Source organism: Xiphophorus hellerii, chromosome 7 (genome assembly GCF_003331165.1).
Source record: "Xiphophorus hellerii strain 12219 chromosome 7, Xiphophorus_hellerii-4.1, whole genome shotgun sequence".
NCBI classification, from domain to species: Eukaryota; Metazoa; Chordata; class Actinopteri; order Cyprinodontiformes; family Poeciliidae; genus Xiphophorus; species Xiphophorus hellerii.
The window spans coordinates 30,422,857-30,444,283 of NC_045678.1; the positions used below are offsets into that span (position 1 = coordinate 30,422,857).

Here is a 21,427-nt window from a genome sequence, read left to right on the forward strand (position 1 = left end):
TAAGCAATCACCTTTTACGTCCACTTTAAAGGTAATGCTGTCCTCTGATGTCGAGCATTCATAGATACCAGCATGAATGCTTTCAGCTGATGGGATGATTAGGGTCCTTGTCAGACCATCTGATTTAATTTCCACTTTGTCCCAAGACCCAAGTTTCATCCCGTCTTTGTACCAGTCGACATGAGCCAAGGGATCATGAGAAAGTTCACAGCTAAGGGCAAGAGGTTTTCCCTCTTCGATGGATCTGTTCCTGTCCTTCTCTTGCAGCTTTGAGAACTTCACAGGTAGTCCTACAGTTTTGGGATATTCCAAAAGGAAAGAGTAAATATTCAACTTAATTAATGCAATTTATTGAAGTAATACAAGAACTTTTGAAACACTAGACTTTATCTTAAGTTTATCGACACAGCTAGCACAAGACAAACATATCTCACAAAGCATATTGGACATAACAAATATTCAACAGAAAGACAAAAACCAGAGTGTCTAGAAGAGAAAAACCAAGAACGTGACATCTCCAACGTCACACTTTGTTCACAACAGAGATTAGAGGTAAGTTGCAAACAAGAACATGTTTTATGCTTACCGTTTTCTTCCATGTGTTTAGTATGTCAAAGAATAAGAAATAAGAAATGCAACCTCTTTAATACAGCAGATATTCACACTCAGAAACTGTAAGGAGAACGGCAGAGATATTAGGAAAGTAAAGCTCTTGAATTATTGTGTTACGGTTTTGAAGGTATTTAATTTGGAAATATCACTGTGATTGGATGTAACAGGGACCAAACAACATGAGGGAATCTTCCTTTGTGTATTAAAGAAGCAAAATATTAAAACAACTTTATGTTAAGTAATAAAACTCAGTTAAGATAAGCACTCAGTGTTAGTGCTTTGCAAGACACTAGAAGCACTGCCAGGTGTTTTGTGCGTCACCTTTTACTTCCACAGAGAACTGGATGTCATCATCCTTTGACTCGCACCGGTACACACCAGTATGAACTCGCTCAGCGGATGGCACAACCAGACTTCTCAGATTTCCCTGTGACTGGATGGCTACTCCACTTTGAGCTAGGAGCTTTCTTCCATCCTTGTACCAACTGACTTGTCCAGAGGGGTCTGACAGCGCGCACCGCAGCGCTATGGGAGAGCCAGCTACTACTGTCATTTTATGGTCAGCCTCAGATAAAGCTGCAAATGTCAGAGGAGGAGCTACAGGATTGAATGTAGAATAAAATTAGTCAATAAGGTGCACTGATCTGATTGAATGACAAGATTCACCTTGACCATCAACATGTGTAGTGCATTATATCAAACTAAAAGTAAAAATCTCATAAATTGGTAACTACTAACAAAACAGTAAGGTAATATCATGTCTTTATCAAATTAGCTGACATCCATCCATCTTTTCCACTGACTTTTCATGTCAGGTAATGGAGGTAACATCCGTGTCCCTGGCAGGCCAGATGAAATGTTTCATCCCTCCATCTTATTCCTGGTCTGCCCAAAGGTCTCCTGCTAGCATGACATGACCAGAAAACCTCCAATCAGGCACCTGAAAAGCATCCCAACCAGATGTCCCAGGGCCAGTAGGTGTGCAGGATAAGCAGCTCTTTTAAAGCACTCTACTGATGTAAACTTTGATTATGTCTAAGATTGAGCAATCCTCACCCTTAGGACCAACGCTCATCTCTGAACCCACTGCTCAGACTTAGATCAGTGAGGCAGTTCCTCCCGGTCATGCTTGTTGACTCCATCAAGGTCCAGAGAGGCTTTTAAATTATTAGAAATCCCTGGGTGCTTTTACACGGCACACCGCCAAGCATGCCTCCTTGCCCTAAAGTTACAAATATTCTTATTTGGGTGCAGAACTTTGTGTCGACATCTGGGCAATCAAGAGAGGCAGGAATGTTGTAGTCTGGCAGCATCTGGACCATCTGACATCAGATTAGATATGTGCTGAACTGGACTTAAGACATTATGATTTGGAAGGACGCAACATCCAATGATTTCCAATAATTTGGGAGTAAAAGTTTGCTTTAAAAAGTGACAGAAACGTGTTAATGTGTCACAAGAAGTGGTATCTTACAGAGTTGTCTCTATTTGAGATCATTGTATTCTGGCACTGAATTAGAACAAAAACATGAAAACAAATACAAAACGATGAATGGATTAATATACTGAGAATACTGTCAGGCAATTTTCTGATTATTCCTCTGATAATTACATGATATTACCTAATGAACTACATTATTATCAAACTTTCACTAAACTGTTCAGCTGTTTTACACAGCTGAACAGTGTAATATACATTATAATTTACATTATAATTTATAATGTAAATTATAACGTACACTCGGAAATCTCTTTAATTAATATTAGTAACCTTTTTGTTGGAAACGTGTTTCTCAATTCTAGTCCTCCAGGTTCTCTGCCCTGCATGTTTTAGGTATTTCCCTTCTGACTTCAATCAGATTAACAGGCTTCTGCAGCACTTGATGGCACACAGAGGAGGTCATGCAGTTATTTGGATCAGGTGTTGTGGCAAAGAGACACATCTGAAACATGCAGGGAAAGTGTTTCCTGAGGACAGGAACTGAGAAACACTGCAGTAAGCAGACAGCAAGCTCGTAAAAGTCAGGAACAGTGATTTAGGAAAAGTTTTAAGCCAGTGGACCCCAAATATTCACCGTGGTAAGGAACTACAACCAAACCCCCTCAAGTATTCTCACTGAATACTTGAGCACCTCTCTAAAAGTGCTTGAATTAGCCTATTTTAATGCTTCAGGCACCAAATATATGTTAAAATGTGATAATACACATAATGGAAGCCATCTCGGTGCTACGGCAGACGATACCGCCCACGATCTTCCTTATCTTCGTTCTTGTGGGTTTAGACAATCAATGGCAAGGAAAATGAATGTGACTCCTAGATTGTCTGCTTGGCAAACACCAGCCGATAGTGTGCCAACTAGCTTTGTGTCGAGGTATTTCAGCTTCCAAAGCTCTATTTTCTTTGAAATCTCTAAGATACGCCCCACAGAAAATCTTTGCAAATGGAATTACGTTGCCAAATACTGAACCGCAAATAGGCAGGGATCCACTGTGTTTTTTTTTATAGTCACTGCTAAACAATTTATCTGGTTCAGAATAATATTTCTGTTACAGGTTGGTGTGTCTGTTCCAGACTGAACGAAGCTTGGTTTTTCAGTTCGTATTATGTGCCATATTTGTATAATTTTACAGATAACAAAAGCTCTCAAGAACAAATTAAGAAAATATTTTATGTTCTCTCATTCAAATTTGCATAATAAATGAATGATCACCTTTCACATCCACATAAAACTGCACTGCATCATGTGATGTCTTGCAGATGTAAATTCCTGCATGAGACGGCATCGCGGATTGGAAAGCCAGCGTTCTCACGGAGCCCTCTGTGAGCAGGTTTTGCCCAGATTCTTCAGATAGTTTTACTCCATCCTTAACCCAAGTTACTGGAGCGTTGGGATCTGATATCTCACATCGTAGCTCAATGGGTTCACCAACTTCAACAGCCTTGTTCCTTTCAGCCTCTTGAAGAGTTTTGATTCTCACTGGCAGAGTTGGGGATGCTTGAGGTAACATCAAGAGAGAGTGTCATCACTATAATGACTATAACAAAGTATTTGTTATAATGTATCAAGAGCAAAGGTTCAAAAATTAGTCTTGCCAAAAATATTCTGACGTTAAAGAAAATTCAAAGATACGTTCATCGATATTAGTCATTGAAACAGAACAGTTCTTTGGTTAGACTTTAGCTAGCCATTTAGAGTTAGGTTTTATAACTTAAATGTATATTCTTTTCTTTGGTTCTATAATTTCCTCTAGATCACCCGAGCTCAGAGTATTTAACTACTAAAGTTTTAGTATAGACAAAGTCAGGTGAGTAAATACAAAGTTTTCAAAATGTCAAAGATTGCAAAAAGCAATCTTGGGCTTACACAATGTCAACATTGTGTCCATCTATTGCTGGTTTAATGCTAACCATTGAAATCACCTTCAACAGCCACCTTATTAGCAGTGACATTGTCACTCCAGTCACTGTCATGTGTTCTTGACAGATAATTCCTCTCTGACTGGGATTGTGTCGATGTCTTCTTGAAGTCATAAAGGTCTGGAAAGCAAATGGTAGAACTTTCTCCACGGTGGTTTGACTGGTCCATTTGGTCCTCTACGGGCTCCAGGTTCTCATGATGATTTTCTTGGACCGTTTTTTCCTTATTTGACAGACATAGCAACTCTGGAAGGTTGGATACAGTCTGTCCAGTGTAATTAAATTTGTCCAATTTGGCAAATGTATTTGACGTAAGATGTTCAGATTGGAAAACTTCTGCCTCATTATTTGGACACAAACCTGAGGATAACAAATCCTCTGACAATGCAACTGATGACTGTTTGGCTCGGTTTAGCTCCTCTGGCTGGTGAGTTGATGTCCTTAAACAGTCGTTTGGCCTTAAAAAGAGGACGTTCCCAGACGGCGAGCAATCTAGGAGCTTTTCAGGAAGGGCAGCTGGTATTTGTATGGACCCATAGTCTCTGTCTGACTGGACAGTAGTTGTCTGTGTGGATTTTGAGCCCTCCTCTGGTGTTACAGTTGAACCTTTTAAGAGCTCAAACCAGTCCTCCTGCTGATGAGGACCAGTTTCTAAGGCTGCACAAAACTTGTCAGGTTGGTCTGTTGAAGCCTGTATGGTGTTTGATGCTCTCCCCGTCAAGGTTTTTATAGTCTTATGGAGGTTACCTGGCTTTAGTTGATTGGTTATTTTCTTTTCAAAGTGGTTTATCTGCATTGACGGGACAGGATCCTCCAAGTTCAATTCAGTTTGTATTGGCCTAAAGTGGGATTTCATGGTGCTGCAGTGAGATGTGAATCCATATGTTGGCTGAGAGGTTGGTGAATACTCAACGTGAACTTCATCTCCCCCATTTCCGGTGAAGGTGCCAAAATTGCATTGTGGGGACGTCTGGGTATCTTGGTCAGAATAAGCCTCTTCCGTAGACTTGTTCCTTTCTTGGTCAGAAGAGAGCCTTGGCGATGTAGCTATAAGCATTGTGGTGTACACAGAGAAAGGTTTTCAGTTGTTGGTGTTCTCATTATTTCTTCTCACAACATATTTTACAGCAGTGGGGGTTAGCATGAAGTTATGGGATAATCCATTGCAAAGACAATCAAGAAGATCGACCAGGATTGGTCTTAAAGTAAACAACATGTCTCCCTTACAATGCCTCCTGTCATGCCATCAATACTAATCCCTTTAAACCTAAAAAAGGGAATTATTTAGTTCTCTTAGGAAAAGACTTCGTTGTCATTGCAACAGGCAGAGGTTCAGGGCAGCAATGTGAATGACAGGATCTTGAGATGAATAGGACAACAGATGGACTTTAAGAGTTGCAAGTTGTAAGCAAAGATGACTGTTAAAATGAAGAATGAAGTGACAAACAACACAGAGATTAGTAAGAAAAGCAACTACACATCTACACAAAAACACGTCTTTGATTAAGAGCCGAAAATATCAGTAAAATGAGCTAATATCAGGGATGAAAGTGTGACAAAAAGCTGTTTTCTAAAGGAAAAAAGATTTACAGATGGCTCACATGACTGAGCTAGCAGTGAAATACACCACTACGGTTAGTGGCATTTATGGGCTGGATTAACATGGATGACTGATTTTAAAAGATCAAATCACCTTTGACTTCCACAGAGTATTGGGCTGATGCATCAGCTACCTCACCAACCAGGTCACGTGAGTGACACTGCTCTGCTGTTCGGACAAAGCCAAAGAGAAAACAATGAGGTGGGTGAAAGCTTCACGCATGTAACTAAATTCTTGAGTCTTAAATGTGCAGAGACACCACCTTTCACGTCCTCTCTTAACGGCACACCATCAGACGCGTCACAGCCAAACCCGCCATCGTCAGACAAGTGTTGGGGCACAAGGGCCAAGATCTGGCTGTGCTCTTCGGTGCCGGGTTCTCTTTTAGGATAAATCTGGGTTCCGTCTTTGTACCAGCAAGCTTTAGCAATGGGATCTGAAATCTCAAATTGCTGAACAATTGGATATTGCTCTTCGGTTGCCCTGGTCTTCTCGTCAGGGTCAAGTACATATGTTGGAGGGGACACTACAAACAATCATTAGGGAATAAGTTCAGTGCATACCGTCCTTATTTCTACCTAAAGACAGTCTTTCAAAGATGCATACAGAGAATTGGAACTACATATGCATATATATAACATTTGCAAATGAGAAAAATCACCTTGATTTACTACTATTAATTTGGCCACATCATCTGCTGTTGCACAATAGTATGCTCCAGAGTTTGAAGGATGAGTTGGTTCAATAACAAGGGTCTCCTTGATGTCTCCCATTTCAAAACCAAATTGTCTGCTTGAATGGGTTTGTGAATCTTTTGGCCATGACACCTGGCCTGCAGGGTCTGAGCTTTCACCGACTGGTTCAATTGGACGGGTTGCTTCGAGTGTCTGCAACCCTCCAACCTCCCGGAAGGGCGGCAATGTTGGAGCTAAAGATAGTGATTCAAAATATAACTGGACTGAAGAAAGGCTGAGCTTTGGACGAATCTATCAAATCTCAAACTCAATGAAAAACAGCTTTGCTTTTACATACTAAACACAAATCTTCATTCTGTAAGTAGAGATTATTTTACAACACCTTTCGGACACACACCTTTAGACACAGCATCACATAAACAGGTACAGAAATGCTTATAAATGTTAGTCATATCTACTGTCTATGAAGCTTTAGGATTTGCTGTAATAGTGAAACAACTGTAAAAAAAAATATATCACCTTTATCATCCACAGAGACGTGGACAGTGGCCTCAGTGGTTTGGCAGCAGTATTGCCCTGAGGGCAAGAGCTCAGGGGGTGGGATAACGGGTCCCGGCGGCGTGCCATTACTTTGTATACCCCAACCCTTTTGCGGGTCGAGCTTTTTACCATCTTTATTCCAGCAGACCGGGACAGTGGAGGCTGCAACCTCACATTCCACCTTCAAAGGGCTGCCCACTTCAAGGGACCCGCCTCTCTCAGCGTCAAAGATAGTAGAGTATGTCACAGGTAGCGCTATCATTGGGAATTCAGGACAACTAAATAAACCCAAGGCTGTGGAAACACACACCTTTCAAACAGATAGCTACTGTGCAGAAGATAAAAAGAGCTTTGGAGACGTTGAGTTGAGAGAAAGCCACAGCAGTTACACAGCAAGTGACAATAAACAATCGTTAACATTTCTGTTCGGTTGTGCGAATGAAGCAGCCATCAAACCACATAGTTCTTAAGCAGGGATAGTTAGTGGCACCTTGAGAGAGGAGGTGGTGGTTACGATATCAACACTTAAGAAAGGAAGTGAAAAGTCACCTTTGATCTCCACTTGAAATTCCACGGTATCATCGTCAGTGGCGCATCTGTATACACCAGAGTGAGACACCTCTGCCGACTGAATAACTAAGGTTCTTGTGTTGCCCACTGAATGGATTTCTAATCCAGAGCTGGAAATGAGCTTCATTTCTTCCTTGAACCAGCAAACCTGGGCCTCAGGATCCGACACCACACACTGGAGAACTATAGGGCTGCCAGCTTCGATCAACTTGATCTTCATATCCTCAGGAATAGCTGAGAACTTCATAGGTGGAGCTACAGATATGTTTAAAATTTATGACAACCTTCAGTCAACCTCATGTTAGCCATTTAGGTTATTATTTATAATCTAATTCCAGACAGCTTAATTGCTAATAGGCTGAAGGATAAAATGTTGCTGCACATTCAATGGCAAGAAGAGTAAAACATCAGACAACACACAACAGTATCATAAGAGTTAGTTGCTTTGCTGAAAAGGAGCTTGTTAATGTTTCACATGTTGAGGATCAAGGAATCACCTGTGATCTCCACACTGAAGGTGACGGCGTCGCCCTTTGTCTTGCAGCAGTACAAGCCGGAGTGAGCGACTTCTGCTGAATGGACGACCAGTTTCCTCCATAAGCCTTCGGCTTTAACATCGACTCCGGTTTGAGGGTGGAGCTTTGATCCATCTTTGTACCAGTAGACTTGAGCAGAGGGATCTGAGAGCTCACACTGTAAAACAAACGGCCCGCCTGCTTGGATGCTTTTGCTCCTTTCAGCATCTGGAATTGCGGAAAACCTCACAGGTGGGGCTATGGAGATTGAGAAATAATCGGTTGGGTTGTGGAAGCTTTAGAAAAGGATATCTTGTTTCTATAAACCCCTTACACAAGATCCCACCCCTATCTCCCTGCTGGAGGGCAAAGAACTGCTAGCTAACAATGAGTAGCATTGGTTTTAGCTATTAGGTTATCTACATGGCACACTAAATCTTAACGCTGCGAGTTATATGTAAAAGAAAAAGGGATGCAGTGCTTTGCTACTAATTATCAACAAGTTGTCATGTCATTGTCAAAATTCCCTCTCCCTCAATTTTAAGAAAAAAAATTTGAAAAGGAGGTAAGTAGTTCAGTTATGCTAGCCCGACTTTGACAACCTTAACATGTTGGTGTGTTGCAGAAATCTGTGTTTCGTTTCAGTTAAACACTTTTAAAAAAGGCGACCTAAAACATCAACACTGACAGATCATCCGTAGAACACATGTTTAAATGAGCTAATCTACCGTGTTAGCTTAGCTAATAGCAGCGGTAGCTAACCTACCATCACTTACTAATAATCGTAAAATAAACATAAAAATGTAATACACTGAATGCTCTGTTCTATGTGTGGGAATTGTTTTAGTGTTTTTTGGTGTTGAATCCTGAAACATGTACTTGTGTTGTCAACAGTTGCTATGTCAAAGAGTCAGCGTGTCATGTAGACAACGCAGAGTGAGAAAAAGAGGTTTTGAGTTATTCTTCAATGGCTTTCCTTTGCTGTGGCGTCCTGCAGTAAATCAATAATACCTACATCCCCAGGCTTCAATTAATTAATTGGATAGCAAGTAAAAGAATCGTCTATTTGCCCTCCAGCGTTCTGCGGGTGTTTGTGATTTCCAGAAGTAAACAATAACATGCAAGGGGTCTATATGTTATATAAGAGTATATAAGAAAGAAACAGTAGATTGTAAAAATGGCACAAAAAATTTAGATTTTATAAAAGAGATCTCAACAGAAATTACAGCCTCTTACCCTCGACTTCCACGTTGAACCTGATTACATCGTCAATGGCATCACAGCAGTAGACTCCTGAATGCGAGAAGTCTGCAGACTGGATGACAATTCGTCTCATTGTTCCCTCGGACTGAATGTGAAGACCTTCTATAGTTTGTAACTCGATGCCGTTCTTGTACCAGTGCACCGGAGCAGCAGGATCAGAGAGCTCACAGTAGAGCACAATGGGGTTGCCAACTTCCACAAACTTGTTTCGATCCATTTCAGACAGATGTGAAAATTTCACAAGTGGAGCTGTAGATTTTAGGAAAAAACATTTCTGTTATTACCAACTGTTTACATGTAAATTAATTCATTTCCTCTTTATTCTTAGATTGTTCCAGTTCTGAAAGCCTCTATAATGCTCTTCCTGTTGTTGTTCCTTTACATTTCCACATAAATCATGGTTTTTACTGGTGCATTCACACCAGCCCTGTTTAGTCCGCTATAATCAAATTGTAGTTTGTTGGCCTAGAAAGTTTGGTTCGTTTGGAGTTGTGTGAATGCTAATCGAACTCTGATGGCAACCAAAAAACCAAACTCTGGTCTGCCTACAAACCTCAGTTTCAGTTCTGCTGAAGTGAACTCTGGTGCCGTTTGAATTCATAAGTCAACACCAAGCAGACTGGTGACTGCTCCAAAAGCATGAAGTGGACTACAGCACAGGGCATTCTGGGTAAATATAACCACTAGCCTAGCGTTAGCGGGAGAAATGGCTCGTGATCTTTTGTAAAAGGCAAAAGAAGAAATCTACTAAAATCTGATGCCACTTGATTTTTGTTTACATTTTGAAGGAAGTTGTGCTCAGTGTCTTCAGAGGTTTTTGCATCGTTTCCTTCAGTGGTTCTAGGTGCAGCGCCCCCACAGGCGAGGAGGGGAACAAGTTGCTCAAAGGGTTTATTGGTTTGACTCAGAGCAGAGAGAAAGAACCACAGCAGCTGGAAATAAAACAAATGTTGCAGTTTTGCCAATTGAACTGAGTGTAGAAGAGTCAAATTCTCCTGAAATATACCCCGTCCCTCCAATCTCACTCTTTGACTTTACTGTCTCTTAAATGTAACCTTTTTTGAATTTTCGAATACCCATCAGGCCTGTTCCTTCAATCTCTCATTAACTATCATTTCCAGGTTACCTTTTGGCCTTTGTGGAGTCTTACCATGGTCTTTAATGCTATAAGGTTATAAATAAATTATGCATACCTTGAATGTACAGAGCGGCAGAATCTCGGATGCCATAGGCAATGAATGTAATCTCCGCTCCGTTGTCTGCATCGCGTACTCCTCGGATACGAAGAGACTGGTGTGTCCTTGACCGGCGGAGGGAATAACGCTCATCGTCTTGAAGCTGAGTACCATTTAAGAACCACGTACCAATCACCGAAGCAGAAAGCTCGATGGTGAAAAGAGCATCTTGTCCCTCTGGCACCAAGGCGTCCTGTAAAGGAGCTTGAATTCTGGCGACAGGAACTGCAAACAAAGATGACTTTATTACAACACTTTTTAACAATCAGTGAAAGAAGGGTTGGTTATTGTAGCTGGATTACCTAGATGAACAGTTCTGGGGAACTCAACATTGTTGCTTTTTCCGTATTTATTTACACTACAAATGCGAAAGCGATAATCTGCTTCACATGGGACACTGTCACCAAGGATCTCCACTGAGGTTGCAGAGTCAGTGGTCAGACACTGCAGCCACTCCTGCGAACCAGTGCCTACTTCCTGTCGCTCAAGCACATAACCAGACGGAGGGTTCTTCCGAGAATCCGGAGCGGAAACCCACGAGAGGAGAGCGGCGTTAGCGCGCTCCGTGTTGATCTGAACTCCTACCGGACAACTTGGAGGACAATGTCGGGCCGCTAGAAACAAATCAGTAAGGTTTTATAAACCATAAAGCTGGTAAATGTTGGGCTTTTCAAAGCTTAATGCAGTAAGTACTGGAACAAACCTTTCACTCTTAACTGAGATGAAGTCTTGGACCGGCCAACGAGGAAGGTCACAAGGCCAGAGTCTTGGGGCATCGTGTTGACAAAAACCAGGATGTGAGTTCGACCAAAGGACTTCAGGATGGTCTGATGCGTTTCACGCAGCTCAATGCCATCTTTGTACCAATGTATGTCCATCTCTTCTTTTTCCACTTCAACACAAAAGGCGGCATTTTCACCTTCCAACACATCCACTTTCCTTGGAAGCTTTCGCAAAATTGTACCTGCAAGAAAAATACGTTTTATCAAACAAACAACCATCTGGGAATGAGGAAGGGACACCAAGGTATCCCTCTGCACATTGATACTCTCCAGAGACTCCCAGGCATTCCCTGAGAAGAGCAAAACATTTCAGATAATAAATATTCCAGGTGTTTCTTTCTAGTCTGGTTTCTTTGGATTTATGTAAATCTGCTTTGGTGGCATAAACAACTGAACTGTAAATCCTCTGTAGAGCTTAAAACTAATCACATTCTGGAATATTCTACTAAAGATTTGGGTGCCAAAAGGTGAAGGTGCTAGCATCTCCAAAACAATCTTCCTAAACCAGGTTTCATTGTGATTTACAGACATTATACCTGTCTTATGGGACCTATCTGTTGGAAATTATTGGGAAATTCTGGACTTAAACAAACTGTGAAGCTACAGTTATATATATACAGTATATATATACCATTAGAGAGCACTGTATTCTACTGGAATGCCATCGGTTGATAACAGAGCCACTTGGTTTCATAAGTACCTTGGAAAACCATTTCTACTCAAAGGGCAGCTTCATGTTATGCTTCAGTTTAAACAAGCCAGGATACGTCTACGAGCTAACATGGTTAAAACATGGTTGGTAGTTTTTTTCTGCAGAAAATCTTTCTCAGATGATGATATTTCACCAGTTCTGTCCATTTTAGGTCCTTTCAGAATGAGCTGTTCTAGGGCTTCTGTCACTTTTATACGTCTCAAAATTTACTCTTTTATTTTATAAACAAATAAATGTTTCAAATAGATGCGTAATTGTACAACTGTACATCTCTGACTTTAGTCAAAGAGATTTTTGAATGGTAAGTCAACAACAAAACATTTGTCTTTTCCAGCAGCCATTGTATGGCAGTAAAACTAGCTGACTAGCTCTGCTTGGGTTCTGGGTTCTGGGTAGTGCCTACTGATATGTGACGTTAAATTTGGGAAGTTTGTGAAAGGGCTTGTTTTCCAGGCAACAAAAAACAAATAACTTGTTGCCAGAAAACAGCTGGATGTTTTTTAAAGCACTTGGATCATTTCTATATGCATCATAACTCCACTTTGACATAAAGAGATTATAACTTTATGTCCACTGAATGCTTGAGAAAAAGCTGTTCAGCTACGTAAATCTTGTAATTACCAAGATGAGATATTGTGTCATATAGACTGTAAACAACACAAGATTTTTATATCATGTAAGTTATTTAAAAAGAATAAATGAAATGTAATTACCTTTTACAGCTACCTCTGCTATGCTTCTGCCCCCATCAGGCATCTCACAGAGGTAAATCCCATCGTCATCAACGCCAATGTCCCGAATCGTCAGCCTTCGTTTTGTTCCCCACTCCTCCATTCCATATTTGGCCCCCGGCTGCAGTCGTCTGTCCTCCAGATACCACGTGATGGGAACTGAATCTTCTGGAACTTCACACTCCAGAACAGCTAAATCCCGTTCCCAAACTTCAAGATCATAGAGAGGTTGCTTAAACCGGACAGGTGGCTCTGCAATTGAAGGTCATAAATGAATATTGGTAGTTATAGTTACCAATTTATGTAAGATAAAATATATTATACAGTTTAGAGAATGACAACAGTAAGTCTTAATACAGTTTCAATTGCTACACATGCTCTGGTAGTGATTGATAGGTCATCAATAGTTGATCGGCAATGCTAACTGACCAACTCTTGGTGACCATCAGGACTGACATTCCCTCCATCCAGGCCTGTCGCTGTAAGTCAATTAATCACATGACTAATTAAAGCGAGCTCAGTAATTTCCATGATTTATCATTTTCTTTTTTCTCTCTCTTTCTACCTCTTCCCCTCTCTGTCCCTACCAACAGAAGCCTGATGCTAATTGTGTTGCAACCAGTAGACTTCAGCTAAATAAAGCTACAAGTATCAGCTAATGCAAGTTTGAGGAGATAAAATTAAATTTTTATGCTAACTAATGTGCCTGGTAATGTGACTTGTTATCTCTGGTAGAGCCTCAGACATGGCAGCTGGCAATGAACACCAATTTACATCCAAATTTAACCATTTCTGTTGGATGCCAAAGTGTTTCAGTCAAGCCACTTAGACGTTTCTGTGTTAGCATGCCAGGTTGTTGCATCAGGTGACTGCCTCCACTCGTATAAACCCAAAATAAAACCCCAATCAAACTCCATGGTCATGCTGTGTGGTAGCTCCATGAGGGATCCCCTGTGTCTGCTGACCTTCAGTCTGTGTTTTGCCTGACTGTCACTCTAACACAATGCTGCAGTAAATGCCACCTCTCAGGCACTTTACTGCCTGTTCTGGATGTTTCGGCTCCTCGCATTTACATATCCATCGCTGGTGTGCGCAGCTAAAGAAAATTGTTACATTATCGCCGGATACTTAGTGCTTCACTGTTCTTGTCAGTGAGTGTACTCAGGATAATCTGACCCACAGCTATGTTCTTGTAGTAACACTATAAATTCAAATATGTTTTACGACAGATTCCAGTTAAGCAAACAAGAAATCAAAAGACAAGGAACTTATTTTGTTGAGGAATGGGAGGCTTGTAAACACTCAGAGGTGTTAGATAGGGAATAAAGTGCTTGCAACCGACACCAGGAGACGGTACCAGACAGTTGTAAACAACAGAATGTGGGCTTTATTTAGCCATCTGTGTGCAAAGCTCTTCGTTTCCTTATCATAGACGCTTTGCCTTACGGATATTTTGTTAAAACCAGTTGCAAATATATTTAGTTGCCTTTCACATTCTAACTAGCTGCAGTACAGACAAAGAGTCTGGTCTCAAATGATATATTTACTATCTCAAACTGATACTGTGGTGACCTTAGTTTAGAGTTTCTCAGGCCACGTGAGAAACATAATACCCACTCTAAAACCACTCGCCTCACATGGACCAATCCATAGCCATTCAGCAAGCCGAGTAAGTTTGCAGACTTTATGATAATATGACTGAACTTGGCTTGTTTAGATTAATTAAGTTTTAAAGGCTGTACTGGAATATTTTCACTTTAGTACCTGTTTTTCTGTGAAGTACATTGTCAACAAGCCTTGGTCAGAGGTCTTAAATCCTCTTTTTTCCTTCTCTCCTTGGCTTTATCCCAGTAAATGACCTCAGTGTACCCTTATATCCTACTTACATCATCCCAGAATCAAATGGACAGAAATTTGAGACGCATCACGCCCCACTCTGCCCCATTCCTTGCTGCAGAAGACATCCCTGGATGTCCTGTGCCCGCTCTGACTCAACAATGCAAAGGAAATCTCTGAAAAAAGCATTGACCTACCCTTGACGGAGAGATGCACAGCGCTGAGGGTTTGCCCTGCGGTATTTGATGCAGCACAGACGTAAACTCCATTGTCCTTTTGCTTGCAGTACAGAACTTTGAGCGTGAAGTATCCTTCTCTGTCTTCATATAACAAGTATCGCCTTCCGGACAAGATAAGTCTACCGTCCTTCCTCCAGATTATTTCTGGTTTGGGTTTTCCAGTCACAAAGCAGCGGAATTTGGCATGTTTGCCCTCAGTCACAGCAAACATTTTTACTTTTGTAGACTTTGTCATGGCATCGTCCTTTAGTCGGGTTGGCACTTGTCTGCCAGTCCTTTGTTTTCCCTGATGAACTTTCCAGTGGCCGTTAGTGTAGCCGTTACGGTTTCCTTCCTCTTCGTGTCCAGGGCCGGCGTCGACGAGCAACACGGCTCCTGCCAACGCCTCTCCGAACTCATTCCGAGCTTTGCATGTGTACACCCCACCGTCCGGAGCGCGAGTCTTAAAGATCTTGAGCTGAAACCATCCTCCATCCTGGTAGCCCACGCTGAAATGCGTGCTCTCAAATATTTCGTTGAGTTTTCTACCGTCCTTTTCCCAGACGACTTCTGGTCGCGGGTTTCCCCAAAGCTTGCAGGAGAAGACGGCGTCTTCCCCACGGCCGACACGCGTAGAAAGAGGTTTGATGAGGAACCGTGGCTTGTTTTCCTCTCTGAGTTCCATCTCTTGTGCCTCGCCTTCTACCTTTAGGGTGGCAGCCGCGTACGTTTCCCCAATGCTGTTCTTAGCTTTGCAAATGTATTGCCCACTGTCCTCAATAGTAACAGCGGTTATGATAAGGTTGTAAACATTGCCATCTTCAAAGACCCTATATCGTCCTTGGGGGTCAATCTTTTCGTTGTTTCGCTCCCAGATGACAGCAGGTCGTGGATCACCGCCAATCTGACACTTAAGCACGGCATCAGTCCCACTTTGGACCACTACAGGTCTTGGGTAGGCTAAGAAACGTGGAGCGCCACCAAAGACATCCATTCCTTCTCCGACAGCGTCCCTCAAGTCGTTCAGGAGAGTTGTGACTTTTCACTGGACCGAGTCCATCCAAGTTCTGCTCGATACGTTTCTAAAGAAAAAAAAATTAGATTACTTTGACCAAAAATAGATCTCTGGTATTATTATTGACATAAATCTTAAGTCATATCAGTGGCAGATCCATGGCTTTTGTATAAGATTGAATGCAGAATATGAATCATTTTATTTTGAACAAATAAACAGCAACATTTTTTAAAAAACTCTTAAAAAACAAGAATACATACATATACAGCTGCCACTGATTTGGTGTCATATGCCATGTTTCGGTGACAGTTTTAGCACACTATGGCCACCTAGTGGCAGCTTGAGTGTCAGCTAGCACCAGCTGCCACTCAAGTAGTGACAGGTACCACGAAAGACGTGGCAGCTGCCACAGAAGTAGTAGTATCTGTCCCAAAAGTCGTGTCATATGTCACTGCCATGATTTGAGCTCAGCCTGCAGGGGAATTTCACGTTTCAAGAGCTACAAACGATAAAAGAAATATGTAGCAGGAATATTTATAGATTAAAACATTTAATATCATAGATCACCAAATATTTTTCCCAAATTTGGAAGATTATGGCATCAGAGGAGTTGCACTGAACTGGGTTAGGAGTCACAAAAAAAATCAACAACAGTTTGTACAAATTGGTGAATACAAAATCAGCTATAATATGGAAATAAATTGAGGTGTTCCCCAAGAGTCGGTTTTAGGTCCCAAACTGCTCATATTACACATAAATTACATATATAAAGTCTGAAAAATACTGAAACTGGGTGTGTTGTGTAAATAATGGATTATATAGAAGAGGAAAATATTTAAGTTCTGGTTGTCCTGTTAAAGATGAATGCATTCTCTGACATTTTCTATAAAGAAGCTCCAATACCAGAATATTAAAACCTGGAAACATGAGTCCAGTATTTCATGAGATAATGTTATCCAAGGGAAAATGAGTTAAAATGCCAAGAGTACCTTCTGTCATTCCAACGGTTCCCCTTCGCCCCTTCTAACTGCATGTGTTTCAGCACAAACGGATGGCATGAATATTAGGGTTAATTGAATTAGATCTGTCTGCGTGGGAGAAAAACCCAGCCCAGCAGTCAGAGGAGGACTGCTGGGCGGCCCAGGCCCGCTTGCAAAAGCAGCCACAACACACAGCCAGTACAGCTGGTGCTGTATTTCAGTGGGAAAGCTCTTAATATAGCGAGCGCTAAATAAAGACCTGTGAGGGAGTGTGTTTCGGGTATCACAAAGCCAGCCAGAAACATGCGGGCTCACACAGAAGCAAAGTCCCAGAACGAATACCTAAAAGTTTTTACCGGAACAATATGTTGTGGTTCCCGTCCGGCAGGACAGAACTGGGGACGCAATCTTTCATTTCAGTGGGAATTTTCCAGAATATCTAATCTAATCTATAAAATTAGTCTCCAATAATGAGCGATAGGCACGTCGGTAATCTGCTAATGCGCTAATAGCAGAGCTAATATTCGTTTAGTGCTTTTGCTAACTTTGAAAAAATGTAGCACACTTAGCTTCTCCTAAACTCTAAAGCGCTAATTTACTTAGCTGCTTTGTAAATTTTCAGTTGAATAAAGTTTGACGTGTGTTAAAGTTACAAAATTGTCAAGTGGTTAACTGTTTATATCCAAGCTTTTATTTTGAAGTGGTCAGGACTGTTTCCTCTCCTTATGTTCTCTATTTTTTATGTCAAAACTAAGTTGGTGCTCGAGGGTTGGAGTCTGTAAAGGGCAGATGTGATCTGAATGGCAGTTAGCGCCTTAGCATTAGCTTGCACAAACTGTCGTGTTGGTGTAGCGCTTTAGCATTAGCAGAGCTAATGTTTTTGATTTGTGCTAACGTTTTAGCTAGTGGTCCTCACCACTGGTCACTTCCAATCAGGATAAACATGTTGGTGAAATTATGAGGTGACTTTTAAGATAATTTCATCTTAAAATTAAGATGAAATTATCAGCTTAATTTCATCTTAATTCTGCAGATGGAATAAATAATAGATTATTTATTCCATCTGCAGGGAAATAAATAATTTGGCGTTTCCTGAACTCTGTAATGCTAACCCTAACCGTTAGCACAGCAGTTTAATTTCTTCTCTTTTTTCCCCCAATAACTTTATTTCAAACAAGAAACTTACAGGAACAAAATAAAAACTGTAGAGAACAAGATATAAACATAAATACAATATCTAAGGGTTTTATAGAACATTTAAATTATAATGTCAAAATTAAACTGGTGCTTGGCGGTTGTAGTATTTTTAGAGTAGATATAATTTGAGTTGAAGTTAGCGCTTTAGCATTAGCAGAACTAATGTTGATGATTATTGCTTTAGGGTTAGCACAGCTACATTTTTAGGTGGCCACTCTTTTCCACATGCATGCCCCGTATGAGGAATTGCTGCAAAGTTGACAAAACAATACAATTATTGTTGCTAGATGTCTGTAGGCAGGTTTGATGATTGTGGGCTTTATTTGAATATTTAATGACAATAAATTAGCTATAGCAATTGGTTGCTGGGTAACTTTCATATGTATAACTTTTCTATGAGTATTTTGAAAATTGGTAAGTCAGATATTTCTAAATTACATCATCAAGACCTTCTGAAATCTTACTGTTAATCCAAATCATTCAGGGTGTGAGTAATTATAAAACAGCTGCTTTGCTCTACGAATGGATGGCACCGTTTCAAGTTTTGTCTCCATCCTCAGTACGCACATTCTGCAGTGGCAGAAAACATCCCGTACTACGACACTGCATGTTCACACGAACGCCTCAAAACATGTCGAAATAATCTCCTCCCCTCCTCTTCTCCTGATTTAGACCCCAATGGGAACTTTTGTTGGTTTTAAAATGTAAAAGCCGCTGTAAACATAATGAAAACTGAATCAACTGTTGATCAATAACATGATCATTTTAATGGGAGGGATTTGTTGTTTGTTTTTTTTATCATTTTTGGAAATATTTAGTCTGAATGACTCAGGATAAAGTGACTGTGAGAGATATTTCATTGCCACAGTTAAGATGTTTCAGTTTAAATGTGTTTAATATTCCCTGTGGAAACTTAAAGAGATGAGATTGACCCCTGTGTTTACTTGTCTTATTTAATTGGAATGACCTCTGCCCTCTCCCGCCTACCTCGCTTCAGTCGCCGGGAACGGCCATCAACACACATTCCGAGCCTGCAGCCGTGGTCCGAGTCAGGGCAGCGTGTCCCGAGTGCCGAGCCGTGTCCCAAGTCGACTTTAAATTCACACACATGCTAATCTGCAGCAACGCGGTTACATCCTCGCAGCTTTCTGTCCGGCAGCAGGAGCTGAAAGCTGCAAAACGAACCCAAACAGCAGCGAGTTCAGAGCGGCGCTTCAGTTCCTGTGTACGTTCCGGCAACTGTCATTGTTCGTAGAGTGCTGCTAAATGCTTTTGCAGCTGCTGCAGCCCCCTAAAAATACTGGGTGCCTTGATGACAGCAGAGCGGATCAGTCAGGCATTTCCATTCAGTTGCCAGCAGGAGCTAAAGATAGCTTAAGTAGCATTTCCAGCCAACCTGGCCCAGTGTGAAAAAGTAATCTGGTAAACTCAAGAAATCACTTTAAGAAAGCCCGACTGACAGGTAAATAAACCGTAGTAAATTATTTTATCTATTTATTTAAAGTAAAAACAGAAAGATGATAAGACAAAGTCATGCCGCTCTAACTCACAGCATACAATCATTTAAAGCTGCAGTTGGTAACTTTTATTATGTGTTTCTACATGTTTGTTAAACTGTCACCATGTCGTTGGAGAATAAAAAAAGACAGATAATCTGTAAAAGAAAGATCATCTCCCCTTCATTCCTGAGCTGCTATCGCCGTCTGAAGAAATGCACCAAAAACAACCAATTAGAGCCAGGAGGCGGGGCTTAGCGCTGTCAATCAACTTACTGAAAACTCGTTTATCTGCCATCATTTGTGGCTATGCTAACTAATCAAATCATTAATGTTACTCTGGATTTTTGGGTTGAAGTGTTCATTTCCATTTTTATTCCTGGATGTTTTTTTACTCTAAATGTCAGGCATGCTCCGTATATCGTTTTTGTTTTTATCGGTTTTAAAATGAAACATGTTTTTATTATTAATTTACCACTGCTTTTTGTATTAGCTTTACCAATAAAATGATTCAGTTGCATTTATTTACAAAAAGAGCCAAATGCTAAAGGAAAAAGTTGAATTCAACCCAATATAGTTTAATCAGTTTCAGATACACTGTAAAAACACAAAACACACTGCTGCGCTCTTCATATCATTTATTGATTTCTATTTTATGTTTTTTGGTAAACTTTAATGTCTTTTACTTTAAAAATTTTTTATATTTTGTCTCATGACTTACATCTTTTTTGGGACTTGAATAAATCTGAACTGAAGTGAAATATTACAAAGTTTTTTTAACTAGTTTTTAGTGCAAATATTTTTAGTTCACTTGAATTAAGACAAAACTAAAATTTCTTCAAGCTATAGCAGCTTGTTTAAAGACAATAATTCCTTCATATTGATAAAAAATTACAATTTTATTATTTCATTTATAAAATGGGAAAATGTCTTATTAGTGTTTTGCTAATTTAACTAGAACTTTTTCATACATTTTAAGGAATTATTCAGTTAAAACAAACTCCTATAAATTGCTGAAAAGATACTTGCTAGTTAGTTTTGTCTTGTTTACTAAGATATTTGCACTAAAAAGTGGACAAAGATGCCTTGTAAGATTTGCAGTTTAGAATGAAGCATGAGATGCAGAACGACATAAAGACCTAAAAAAAACATCAAACCAAATAAATCTGCTGTTTTTTCCTCCTGATAAATAGAAATACAAATACTGGTTCAGAGGTGATTGATTTATGCTCCTCTATGATTTTATTTAGAAAGTTTTCCGGTTTATTTTCTACTTCTATCCTCAGACAAACCAAATAAAATCCCTTTCATACCTAATTACACCAAATCAATCTGTCCAGGCTCAGCAGAAAGTCTCTCAGCCTGTCTGTGGTTCTGGGTTTTGTTGGATAAATCGATATTATTGATTAATTGGCTGCTTCTGCAGGGAAACCGATCAGATATAGAATCAAATTAAATCTTTCTGTAGAAAGGAGAGCAACTTCGCCCTCTGCTGGCCATCTTCTGTAAGTGCAACATTCCCTTTTAAAATTGTTCTGATTTATGAATTTAATACAATTATAAATACTAAAACTACCAAATCTTACATGAAAACCTGTGTTAAACAAATATATATATTTATTATTCTTGATATAATGAGTTAGAGTACATACCATAGTAAAAGCTCACAAACTAAATGCATATATAAAAATACAGAAATATAAAAATGATGTGTATTTATTATTGTTGTTATGATAATTATTACTTTTTGTATTTGTTGCAGCCTGTTGCTCTGCCCACCTCTGGCCAACAGAATATGAAATTAATGACAGTATTGCTAATTTATCCAAATATAAACTAATTTTAATCATGTTTTACTAACAATAATTATCCTTTATTATTATTATTTTTAGTCAAAGTGGTATTAGTCGTATCTTTTCCTATTTATGAACATTATTGTTTTTAACAAGTTTATTATAATACTTATATCATTTAGAATTACATTTATTACTATTTTATTATTAATTTGAGTA

General features: G+C 40.0%; 1 protein-coding gene across 12 annotated transcripts in view; it reads right to left on the reverse strand.

Moving 5' to 3' along the window:
- The window catches only part of obsl1b (obscurin like cytoskeletal adaptor 1b), a 47,043-nt gene extending 27,853 nt beyond the window's left edge, over positions 1-19,190 (reverse strand). For 4 of the 12 annotated variants that reach the window (XR_004339924.1, XM_032567944.1, XM_032567942.1 and 1 more), the window contains exons 1-17: positions 18,907-19,190; positions 14,707-15,809; positions 12,656-12,925; positions 11,152-11,412; positions 10,751-11,062; positions 10,407-10,673; positions 9,187-9,462; positions 7,933-8,208; positions 7,415-7,690; positions 6,845-7,120; positions 6,292-6,558; positions 5,893-6,156; positions 5,724-5,798; positions 4,034-5,077; positions 3,324-3,608; positions 934-1,209; positions 12-290 (exon numbers count right to left, since the gene is read on the reverse strand). Coding sequence is in view for 11 of the 12 variants with exons in the window: in XM_032567944.1 (XP_032423835.1) it covers positions 12-290; positions 934-1,209; positions 3,324-3,608; positions 4,034-5,077; positions 5,724-5,798; positions 5,893-6,156; positions 6,292-6,558; positions 6,845-7,120; positions 7,415-7,690; positions 7,933-8,208; positions 9,187-9,462; positions 10,407-10,673; positions 10,751-11,062; positions 11,152-11,412; positions 12,656-12,925; positions 14,707-15,721 (5,719 nt within the window). In the remaining variant the exon portion in view is untranslated. The remainder of the gene's footprint in view (positions 1-11; positions 291-933; positions 1,210-3,323; positions 3,609-4,033; positions 5,078-5,723; positions 5,799-5,892; positions 6,157-6,291; positions 6,559-6,844; positions 7,121-7,414; positions 7,691-7,932; positions 8,209-9,186; positions 9,463-10,406; positions 10,674-10,750; positions 11,063-11,151; positions 11,413-12,655; positions 12,926-14,706; positions 15,810-18,906) is intronic. The other 8 variants (XM_032567941.1, XM_032567943.1, XM_032567946.1 and 5 more) reach the window with 8 other exon arrangements.
- Positions 19,191-21,427: the final 2,237 nt, after the last annotated feature.